The sequence below is a fragment of the Vicia villosa genome, linkage group LG2 (genome assembly GCF_029867415.1).
Source record: "Vicia villosa cultivar HV-30 ecotype Madison, WI linkage group LG2, Vvil1.0, whole genome shotgun sequence".
Classification (NCBI taxonomy): domain Eukaryota; kingdom Viridiplantae; phylum Streptophyta; class Magnoliopsida; order Fabales; family Fabaceae; genus Vicia; species Vicia villosa.
In genome coordinates this window covers 67,676,047-67,688,620 of record NC_081181.1, presented here as the reverse complement: position 1 = coordinate 67,688,620, position 12,574 = coordinate 67,676,047, and the positions used below count along the sequence as shown (strand labels likewise).

The 12,574-nt window shown below is 35.4% G+C and overlaps 1 protein-coding gene across 1 annotated transcript; it reads left to right on the top strand.

Moving 5' to 3' along the window:
• The first annotated feature begins 1,192 nt into the window (after positions 1-1,192).
• Positions 1,193-11,917, top strand: LOC131649279 (nucleobase-ascorbate transporter 6-like). The gene is made up of 6 exons (XM_058919050.1): positions 1,193-1,384; positions 2,061-2,119; positions 11,037-11,128; positions 11,215-11,292; positions 11,391-11,533; positions 11,723-11,917. The coding sequence occupies exons 1-6, from the start codon at positions 1,193-1,195 to the stop codon at positions 11,915-11,917; spliced, it is 759 nt and encodes a 252-aa protein (XP_058775033.1).
• Positions 11,918-12,574: the final 657 nt, after the last annotated feature.

The window sequence follows — 12,574 nt, the reverse complement described above, 5'->3', positions numbered from 1 at the left end:
GTTTTATCGATTTGAACCATTGTTTCCACCACAAACCCTTTTCTAGTAACAGTTCTTGTATAATTCCTTCGTCCAAATCTTCTAACAAACATAGATTCGCTCCCAACGGGTGAACCTTGATAGAAAAAATCCTTCAATTTCAAGATGCGTTTGATTGTTATAAGACTCCCTTGAGAAAAGCACTTCGCCAATATAAGCCTTCTATCATCGATTCCTAACGTTGGGATTAAAACTAAAAGCGAAAGAAACAACTTCCCCATGAACAACATTCTTCTTCACCTCCGAAACCATTTTAGTGAAGGATTTCGGTGACGCCTCCATTCCACTTTTACTTCAATTCCTACTAAACCTTGGTTGATTGACATGTATTTTCTTCCAATCGATCATAATGTTATCGATTTTCACCGCTAGCATTCTTTCATCCTCTTCCCCCTTAAATCTAGAAAACCCGAACCGTTTCCCAAATTTATTGCTCCTTGGAGGGGTGACTTCCTCCACCATATTACCCACACACCCAAAGAGATTAAACAAATCCACCACCCTCGACCTCACCAGAAAATCAGAGATGTAGAAGGACGAAAACACCTCCCCCTCCTTAAACTGCATCCTTCCGAATGGGAAAGAGTCCCATTTTGAAAAAAATTTACGCAAAATCTTCTTATTAGCTCTCTGCTAATCCATGGAAACCAAAAGCGCAAAAACCTTGTTAAGGGAAGGAAAAAGAACAAGCTAGAGAAGGCGGAGTGTTTCTTTCTTTCTCTCTCATGTTTCTTTCCCACATTTTTAATTTGTCATTTTTATCTTGACTCATTTTAGCAATAGATTTGATCTATTGGTATTTTTTTAAGTTTCACAAGTGAGAGACTTAATTAAACTCTCACTTTAGACGCAACCATATTTTATAAAATTAAGTAATTAGATTAATTTTATATACAATTTAAATAATAAAATTTGTATAAATAACCTTATAATGTTTATAAGTATAGTTATTTTGTCAATATTATACTCTAACAACACTAGTATTTATTTATTTTAGTGACTTAGAAATTGAAAAATATTATTATTATATATATATATATATATATATATATATATATATATATATAGATAATCAAGTAGTGTGGATAATAAAATAACTATTGATATTATATATGAGTTTGTGTTGTTCATTTTTAAATTGACTTCTTTTTAGATGTCTCAACAAGATTCAGATTATCGCTCGGATGGACAAAAACAATCCGATGTGCATGAGGAGGAGGTCCCATCCTCGAAGACACCACTATCCAGTGCGTATGAGGAGGAGGTGGACGCACCCACAGCCACACCAGCGGCCACACTATCTTCGCATCCAGTTGCAAAGATACTGCCGAACAAATCTTATTGCGTTCTATCATCTCCTCCATGGGGTTAGTTATTTTCTTTAAATGCACTATTATATCTACAACTGTGTTTGAAATTCAGTTAACTTATCAATTTTTTTCATTTCCTCCATTTGATTTTTATAGACTTTTTTGTTTGAAATTCAGTTAATTTATCAATTTTTTTTTATGTTTCTCATATTCAAAATTAAATTTTCTAATCTTAAGATACAATTTAACAGCTATTAATGAGGAATGGAAGGAAGAAGAAAAATAAAACTCAATTTTTTTGATATTTTTTAGGTAAATTCTTTGGTATTCATGAATTTAAATTGGATACAGTTACTTTAGTGCAATTTTTATTAAATTTTTTATTTATTTTAAAAATAAAATAAAATGAGAAGTGACGTGGCATTGAATCATAATGTTTAATTGGTTAAATGTATCTCTTTCCAACTAAACTCCAGGATACCCGTGTTCACAATTTTTTCAGTAAAATTTGTTGCATTGAAATTTGGATTAGATTGACAACTATAAAATTGAACCAATAAATACAATTCAGATAAATTAACAATTATCAAATAAAACTACAACTTAAAAATTAACAATAAAAGGAAAGAAAATATTAATTAAAATCAAACTTAAAAAATAAAAATATTGATAAAATATATTCATAATTGCTTACTATTTCTTATGTATCAGGGGAAAGCAAATTTGGTATCAGGGATGATAGGGACTGGGAGTGGAGTATCTACATCTATGTGAGTTATTATGTTTTAAATTACAATATCTTTGTTGAAATAAGAGAAACTAAGAGACATCTAGATTAAATCGTGTGTCTGAATAGCACAATAGAAGTTGTAATATATATATATATATATATATATATATATATATATATATATATATATATATATATATATACAAGCTTGAGCATATAAGTCAAATGCACCAAGCTTGTTACATTTATAATTGGTTTTGCGGTTTCACATGAATTTGTAAGCACATATGCCAATTGATCATTAGAGTTGACAAAACTTATGACGATGTTTCCTGACTCGATTTTCTTTCTGACAAAGTGACAATCTAGCTCAATACGTTTGACACTTAGATCCATAGGAGTATTAGATGGTTTAGCATTCAACAATCATGTTTCTTCCAAAATATCCATAGCATATTTCCGTTGGGAAATCACCAAAACCTCTTTAGATTAGACCACGTAAATACCCAAGAAGTGGGAGATTTTACCAATATTTTTTGTATGAAATTAATTCAGAGATGTTATTTCAACTCGAGTTTTCCCTGCTGATCACTACTAGTTATGACAATCTCATCTACATGCACAATAAGATAAATACACACTTAGGCTGACTGGCGATAAAAAACAGAGTGGTCAACTTTAGTACAGACCATACCAAATTGTTGCACTACAGTGCTGAATCTGTCAAACCAAGCTCTCAGAGATTGCTAAAGACCAGAAAAGACTTGTGTAACCTATAAACCATATATGATAACTCCCCCTATGCAACAAATCCATATTGTTGATCCATATATTCTTCATCTTCAATATCACCATGTAAAAGGGAATTTTTTATGTCACGTTAATGAAGAGGCCAACATCGAATGGTTGCAATGGCTAGAAGAAGTATAACAATGCCATATTGGCTATAGGCGAGAATGTATCACTATAAACCAACCTAAAAATATAAGTGTATCCTTTGGCTACCAAGTGAGCTTTGAATCAATTAATCTTACCATATGATCCAACCTTCACTGCATAAAGTGAACAATAACCTACTAAAGATTTCCCAAGAGGTTGAGGAACCAGTTCCCAGGTACCACTAATTTGAAGAGCACATAATTCATCAATCATTGCCTTCCTCTATTCAGGGTGAGATAATGTGTAACCTAGAGTTTTAGGAATAGAAAAAGAAGACAAAGAGGTATACTACAAAAGGGTAGACGATGGTAACATAAATTAATATAATGTGTAGAAGGAATTCATGTTTGACGTATACCTTTTTGAAGGGAAATCGGAAGGCGACATAGAAGAGTCAGCAATGACCTTAGGAACATGTACGGCCTCAGGGTTAGGTACGACAAACATTGGATTTCGATGCTGATATGTTTGATGTGGGCGAGAAGTGGGGGTAAATTGTAAGGGTAACTAGTGGCTCAGGTTCCCTAGATTGATGGAGGATAATGGCATATGGTACTTCCAAAAGAGGTGCTGGAGTACTTTTCTGAAGGGGTTTCAGAGTTACTTTACTAGACTTGAAATATGGAACAGACTCGAAGAAAGTAGGTTACATTGACTTATATGAGGTAATGTTGTAGAGTATCTAACTAGAAATGATAACCCTTTTTTCGGATCAATGATAACCAATAAAGGCACACTGTAGGGATCGAGTTGATAGTTTATCAAGTTCAGGGGAGAGGTTATGTAAAAAACATGTAGACCCGAAGACTCGGGGAGGAATTGGGTGAAGGGGGGGGGAGATTGGAAACATGATGAATGGTGAATTCTATTATTGAGGACAACTTAGGGCATGTGAATTATAAGGTAACATGTTGTGAGCACATCATCCCCCCAAAAACAGAGAGGAACATTACCATGGAGAAGTAGGGTCTGAGTTGTTTCTACGAGATGTCGATTTTCATGTTCAGCTATACTGTTTTATTGAGGTGTATGAGGGCCAAATATTTGGTGCCAAATACCATTGGATGACATAAAGGTTTGAAATTGTTGGTATAAAACTTTACGTGCATTGTCACTTCTTAAGGTATTAATAGACAAACCAAATTAGATTCTTATTTCTCGATAAAATTATTCAAAAATATAAAACAATTCAGATATATTCTTCATAAAAATAGCCACGTGCAGCATGAAAAATCGTCAATAAAGTTTACAAAATACCTACAATAAAAAGTATACACGGTACGGGAGGGACCCCAAACATCATAGTGAACTAAAGCAAAAGGGAACATAACCCGTTTATTGACTCGATCGAGAAAGTGACTACGAGTATGTTTCCCTAACTAACAAGACTTATAATATAAAGTGGATGATTTAGATAAATTAGGCACCGACCTAGATGACCTAGATGACCTAACTGCACGTGTATAGTGAGTACAGAATATGTAGTGGAGCGTGTGGCAGATGACGTAGATAATTAGTAGAGGCGTTAAGAATCACATCCAACACCAATCATCTGGCTCGAACTTTGATCCTGGAGGGTAACTTTCCTGTTAGTAAAGGTGATAGAACAATCATGGGAACGAGTTAAACGAATGGATGACAGTAAATTAAATGGACAATTAGGTACATATATAATAGAAGTAATAGATAATTATGGTAGAATTTGAAAATTACCAATCCCTTGGGACCGGGTTTGGGAACCATTCATAGCAGTTATACTAGGTAAGAAACCAGAGGTAGAGATGGAAGAGAAAAGACATTTATTATCGATAACATGTTCAAACGCCCTAGAATCAAGTACCAAAAGTCCAAGAGGATATGAATGGGAGAGGAAAATATATGAATTACTAGTGTCTGTGCAACTTAAGTTGTGGAACCAGAGTTCTGATTAGTATGACACCACCTGAGGAAATCATCGTAGTTTGGCTTATAGCTCTAAAGAGAAGGTGAGGTCTACAGAATGTAAGAATGATCAATTTGAATTGCACTTATATGGCGTAGAGGTATGCCATTACACTTTGAGCAACATTCATTAGTATGCCCAAACCGTTTACAATAGCCACACTTAGAACAAGGTTTGAAGGATCCGCCTCTAATGCGATTGTGATTGCTGCCTGTCGCTACCGCGAAAAATGGAATCAGAGTCGCCACTAATACATTCATCCCATCGCGGGAAAGGAATATCAGAAAACCTAACTCAGAACAAGAACAAGGTCTTTCGACCAGAGAACAGGGCACGGGAGTCGGTTACGCAAGGGGAAGGTGTTAGCACCCCTCACGCCCATCGTACTCGATGGTATCCACCTACGTTTGTTTCTATCTAAAGGGTGTATATCTATGTCTAAAACCTAAATGCGAATGAATGCAAAAGAAATACGGGGAAAAGAAGGAATTATTTACAAGTGTGTTCGCTTAGGCCCCGCGACCCAATGCCTACGTATCCTTTTCAGGAATCAGAACGACCGTAGTTCGGCTCCATAGTTTCCATTTGTTTTGTGTTTTTTAGTTGAACAGCGGTTAAGGTCACAATCCACGATGCTCGGCCTTGGGAGACTTATACGCCTAGTTTTGGAAAGGACTTAACTTGTTCTTAAGCGCCTAACAAGGCAAAAGAATGAACTTGGGTTTGTGTTTTTTATGTAACTACATGATGAACAAAACCCAATACAAGGTTTCGCACCACTTCATCACTTTGTTTTAATTCGAGCCTTTATTAAGTGTTTTAAATGTTTTTGGTTGGGTATTTTTTAAGGGAATTTACTTTGCGATTAGAATCACATAAAATGTATAATGATCGAGAAGCAGATTAGGGAATGAATCCCACTCACTTCTATCCCATTATATAATGTTCAAGAAACAGATTAGGGAATGAATCTCACTCATTTCTATCCCATTAATTAATGTTTGAGAAACAGATTAGGGAATGAATCCCACTCATTTCTCTCCCATTAAGTAGTGACCGAGAAACAGATTAGGGAATGAATCCCACTCATTTCTATGCCACTAAGTGATTGAGAAACAGATTAGGGAATGAATCCCACTCATTTCTCTATCACTTTCTTAATGTGATTCGCCTCTTTATTTATTAATGTTTTAAAGTTGAAAAGAAAAAGAAGCATGAAAAAGGGAGACTAACCTATTTCTCTAACCTAAGTGTCATTCTAAGTCTAATTCTAAAGTTAACATGGTAATGAGATAGATTCTAAAAGGAGCATACTAATGGTATTAACAAAGTAGGCCAAAAATATGGCCAAAACAAGTAACAAAATCACACAACAATTATACAAACAATAGCATGAAAATGGTACAAAAACAATTCAAGCATTAGTACAAAGTTAACCTAAAAAAATACTACTATTTTTTATATGATTTTTATGAAGGAAGTTCTATCAATTATGTCAAAATTAAACTAAACTAACTACTATTTTTGTGAGTTTTTGGGTTAAGAGAATTCTAATTCAAGCCTAAAACATACTAAAAATCTATTAATCTTAAAACTAATATTTTTATTGTTTTCTTTTTATGGGAAAATTCTAAAGACTAAAATTTCCCTAAAACCTAATTAGAACTAGCAAATTTTATGGTTTTATGTGTCAACAATTACCTAAAAAAAAATAGGGAAGATCTATGTGAAAAAAAAGACTAAGTTCTAGCATGAATTAATGGGCTCAGGGGGTGTTAATATGTGAGATCAGGGGTGTAAGTATATCCAGGCGCAGGGCCCAGGGTGACAAGCCCAAACAGAGTTTTTTTGTAGTTTTTTGGGAAATGCCAAAAATGGCGCCTGGGCCTCAGAGGGAGGTGCAATCAGAAATTCCGCCCAAGGGATTTTCATGGTATTCAGATTTTCAAACAGGAGCAATGGGCTAAAGGGGGTGAACCTAGCAATTCGGCCCAAGGAACTAGATGATCCAATTATATCTAGGTTTTCCATTTTTGATTCAATTTCTGTAGCAATATTTTGTATTAATCTAAAAAAACAACTAATTTCAAATAGCAGTAATTAATCCAGGCTTATTACAATCAAAGATCTAACTATGTACATTTAATCTTAATTAACACTCATCAAACCCGATTAATCACACTAATGCAAAGAAGCAATTAAAAAAGGAATTAGGTTAAACCTGTGACTATTCACCTTTTTGAACGTCCTCTTTCCCCTTTTCACGAACCAACGGCGCCAGAAGATGCTTCTTCTCCGGCGAGCCTCGCAACCTTCTTCTCCGACGAAGCTATCGGACTGCTCCTCTCTCCGCCGTCGTGCGCAATCGAGACCTCTCGCTCACACTCCCTCCCGTCTTCGCTCATAATCTCTCTCGCTTGCGGCGGTGTTCACCATTTCGATCTCATCTCGACCGAGTCGAGCTCGTTCACGTCTCTCATCTCTGTTGAATGCGTTGTAGTGTTGTTGTTTGCAGATTGTAGACGATGCAGTGAAGATAATTGATGATGTTGAAGACTTGACGACGCGAGATTTCCTGTATGTTCTTGGATTGATGAGGATGATGATGAACGATACTGACACGTGGAGTCGAAGAGAATTGAATTGAAGATGATTCTTTGAGTTTATCCCTAGAGATTCAGAGTGTGAAGATTGGTCGTGGAGTAGTATGAAGTTCAGTTCCGAGGGGAAGGAAGAGCATTGAATCGAGAAGTTTGTTACGTTCTTCTTCAGGTTTTGTTACCACTCTCCTTTCTTCTGTTATCATTCTTTTTTTCTCTGAAGTTTTCCTTGCTCCGATTCGTTTCTCTCTGAAAATCATTGATGAGTGGTGGCGTTCTTGACACAGGTTCAAGGTGAAAGTGGTGTGAAGTGAAGGTTATGATGAATGGAGTGTGAAAATGGTGTGTGTTGGTGAAGAAGAAGAGAATGGGAGATCGAAGGGAGAGATTGAATGGAGGTGAAGATTGAAGTTGTGAAGAAGTGATCAGAATGAATAATCGTGGGATTGGTGAAAAGAAGGGTCCAGAAGAGTGGAAGAAAATGGTGGAGCCTCAAGGGATCAGAAGACAGAGAGAGAGAGAGAGAGAGAGAGAGAGAGAGAGAGAGAGAGAGAGAGCTCAAGAGAATGGTTGAAGCTGCATATAAATTGGTGAGTTTTTCTTCTAATTCTGTTTCTGAAATTCTTGTTCTGATTGGTTAGCCTTGTAACTGTTTTTTGGAAATTAGTTATGGGCGGTTACAGTTAGTTAGGGGTTGTTAGGATTCTGTTAGGTTTATGAACTGATTGGATGGGGTAGTTTTGGTCAGTTATGTAAGCTGTTAGTTGTGATTGAGATGTGGTTATGAACTCTGTTAAGTTAGTTTGGTTGAAGTTAATTGGAAAAAACTGTTAAGGACTTTTAGAAAGTGGTTAGAAGAGGTTATCATTCTGTTTTTTGTTGGAATTCTATTTGGAGTTTTCTGCTGACTTTTGTTACACTCAATACTGCTGGATCTTCTATGTGAACTGGTTTTGTATGTATTGTGCAGGTTGAGCTTTCTTTTTCTGAGTTTGATGCAGGGCTGAGTTTTGTTATATGGTTATTGCTGGAAAATGCAGATGGATAAATCTTCCATTTCTGTTTCTTTTTCTTTAACAGATTTTTTACTAAATGAATACAGTGGCTGCAGGAGCATATTGCAAACTGTGTTGATGCAGAATTTTGGCAAGACATTGTTTTCTCCGTGGCCGGATTTAGTTCAATTATGAAGCTTGGCGTTTGAGAGAAAGTTGTTGGAAGCATGTAGAAAGTTGAAGATGAACACAAGGCTTAGAACAAGTTTAATTGTTTGTTTCTTTTTTGTAATTCTTGGACTGGATTTGTAATATGAATTTGGTAATGAATGGGCCTTTTGATAAAGAACAATGGTTTTATAGCTTTTGTAATGAATTTGAATAGGCTTTGGGTAAGCTTTGTAATACAACTTTCAAAAACTTGTAATGAAGCTTGTATTCCGCACTACTCTTGGACTTTATTCAGAATTCCTCTTGTAGATTGTATTCTCAACAAAACAAAAGTGAATTAATCTTCCGTCCCAACATATCTTAAAGAACTCTATCCAATACTCGCATTGTACCGAAACCACAACCTCACTTGAATGAACTTTAATTCAACGAAATCCTAACTCAATCGATGAACCAAATTATTTGCTTTAAGGAACAAAAAGCAAATAGCCTCAATTGCCACTTTACTCCTTCAGGTCGTGACTCACATTTGAACTTCAATCAGGCATAACAATGAAACTTTAAGGAATTCTTGCAGGAGATAGTAACTGAAGCACATAAGAACACTGTGACATGAAATCCAATGAATCTTGGTTGAATTAGCATTTGCAAAAACCATATATAAGAAACTCTTCATTATCTCTTGCCCTTGGTGAATCTTTATAGAGGAAAATTTTGCAGCTTCAGGAGAAAGGAGTCCACCATGAACGACCATACAAAAACCCTAGCTTCCAAGATCCTTGATCCAATGCAAAAAGATCCAATGCAAAAAAATGAATGTATGAATGTTAGATGGCCTAAATGAAAGATGCATATGAATGTGGAGTAAAAACCAGTTAGGAATAAATATATGGGCAAATTTTGGGGTGCAACACTGCCAAGTGAAGGAAAAGACAGCAGTATCACCTGGTGCAGAAGTTGCAAGAGATGAAGGGGAGACATGATGAAAAGCATGCGATGTAGCCAAGTGTGACAGTTGTTAACTAACCACCTCACATATAGGAACAGTAGAGCCTGGAAAAATCTGGTTACACATGAAATCAAGTTCTAGTGGTATTCTAATAAGTGCCATGATCATGAAATACTTATTTTATTATTTGGCATGAGTTGTTGGATTTATTATGAAAGGCATTAGGGTTGCGAAAATTGCTTTCAAGGTATCAAGCTTACTCAAATAGGCTTGCGTATCCATATTCTCTAAATTTAGATGGTTGGATTGAAAGATGACACTGTATAGAGAATAAATATCGTTAGATAGACTTTCTTGGCCTTTTCCCAAACCTCGTAGCATGTGGAGAAGGCTTCGTACTATGCTTGGAGGTTAGGTGCTATGTAAAATGATACCAAAGTCATAGAGGGGCATCAATTTTCTTCCATTTAGCGAGTTTGGCGGCATTAACATCAGCCAATTTTATGGTTAGGTGATCTTCATATCCCTGACCTTAAAACAACATATTGACGAAACCAGCCCATATTAGTAGTTTGATGTCCCAATTAGTTTTTCGCACATGATTAGTAGAAATTTGGTAAATTAGACTAAATCGGTGTCTCCCATGACTTAAAAAACAAAATCAAGGTTGTTTGAACTGTAGTAGGATTTTTCGTGATTCAAAATTAAAAGTGGAGACCATATCTAGGACTAGTGGAGAGAGGTGAGTGTGGCGGTTTAAAAAGTTGCAAGATAGAGTTACGAACTTGCGGTCACGCATTGGTTAAGCGATGGAGCATGAATCCCACACGTGGGAATGGAGACGACGTGTGTGGTTGTATCTGACGCCGTTGGTTTTGTGGACTTGTTGGATCAGAAGCAACAATTCGACCAATAGGGTTGGTTTGTCAGAGTAACTTCAGGAATAGTGGAGACAGTGGCGTCATAGTGGTTATCAGAGAAATTTTAAAAGTGAGAGATAAATCGAAGTGATGACACAGTTTGTAAAACAAATTCTCACCAGGAGACAGTAGGTCAACTAGTATATCACTACAAAGAATTTCCTCTTAGAAGGTTCTAGATACCCTGTTGAAATAAGCGAGAGTAAAAGACATTTAAATTAAATCGTGTATCACAATAGCACAATAGAAGATGTATTATATAAGAACAAATACAGATCATAATATTAATTACATAGTTATCCTATTCTATTCGAGAATTCACTTAGAAATATTTTAGAGAAGATTCTCTTTCTATATATACATATGTAAATATTAAAAATCTTTTTCTTATTAGGATATTATGCTCCTATAGTAATAATATTTTTTAAAATTTTTCCGCAGAGAAAATGCGGGATTGATAGGGATGACACGAGTTGGTAGTCGTAGAGTTATCCAGATATCAGCTGCGTTTATGATATTTTTCTCCACTTTTGGTAAATTTATGGAGCTAACTATTATGCTAATACTTAATTTTTTTTTTTGAAATAGAATACTTATTATAGTGTTTTTCAATATGCAGGAAAGTTTGGAGCTTTGTTTGCTTCTATCCCAGCTTCCATATATGCAGCATTGTACTGCATTTCATTTGCATATGTGGGTATGTACGATGACCTCAATTTAAGGGGTCTTATTCTTATTAGTCATAATTTTATCTAAGTTTTATTTTTTAATTTTATTTTGTCTTTCTTTTCACAGGTTCGGGAGGCCTCGACTTGCTTCAGTTTTGCAATCTGAACAGCTTCAGAGGCAAGTTTATTATGGGATTTTCTATTTTCATGGGGTTCTCCATACCCCAGTATTTTGTGGAGTACGGTCCCGTGCGTACTAGAGCGAGATGGGTATGTATGCATTTTTTCTTTATATATTACTTATCATATAATACAACATTTTAAAAACATGTGTAAATTGAATTGATTAGCTTTATCGTTTAAGTAAAAGCTCAACCAAATGGGAGATAAAATAAATGATTGAATGTGCATTGTTTTTTAAAAGGATTTCTCAAAATTTGAAGTATTCTTTTTCTGCAGTTTAATGATGTGGTCAGCATTCCATTTTCATCTGGAGCGTTTGTTGCTGGTTTGTTGGCGGTCTTTTTGGACTCGGTTTTGCTTAGGAGGAGTGATAGCCGGTTTCATAGAGACCGAGGTATGCAGTGGTTAGATAGGTTCACCTCCATGAGAGGTGATAGTCGGAGTGCAGAGTATTATTCTCTACCATTTTAGTTTTATTCTGATAGGGAACTTAATAGAATAATTCATTATTAGTTGTATTAGTATTTTGATGTATTATATATTATTATATTTTCTAGAATGTTCTTAAGATATTTTGGGCTTTTAATAGCTTTTGAGCTTTTAATAATTTTTGGGCTTTTAGTTAATTATCCATTAGGAACATTATATATGTAATATCTTTGACACATTTTAGAGTATCAAAGAAATGAAATGAAGTTTAATTTTCCTAGTTAGTTTTTATTGTCTCTTTCATTTTACAATTTTCTATAGTTTTGTTCGGGGTTATTAACCTAGCTTCTTAACAATTGGTGCTTTCATTGCACTCACTCTCTCCCATGGAATATTCCACCTTCACACCCCCATTTCATCAATGGAGCATTCCTCCAACATATTCCACAAACCCCTCTCTTACACATCCTATAAATCCCTCATTTCCATCTTTCCCATGGGAAATTTTCACACCTTGTTATTCTAAAACTCATGTTACATCATTGTAACTCGGTGAACTAACTTTTATATTCACAAGCAACCAATGTTACGGTGAGCAAGAGTCACCACCGACTTTTATTTTGTCCAAATCTTGGAAGGGTAAAAAGAACAGAAAAAGACCCTTATTTTGTCTACGGGATCTTAATTTACTTAGCCCAT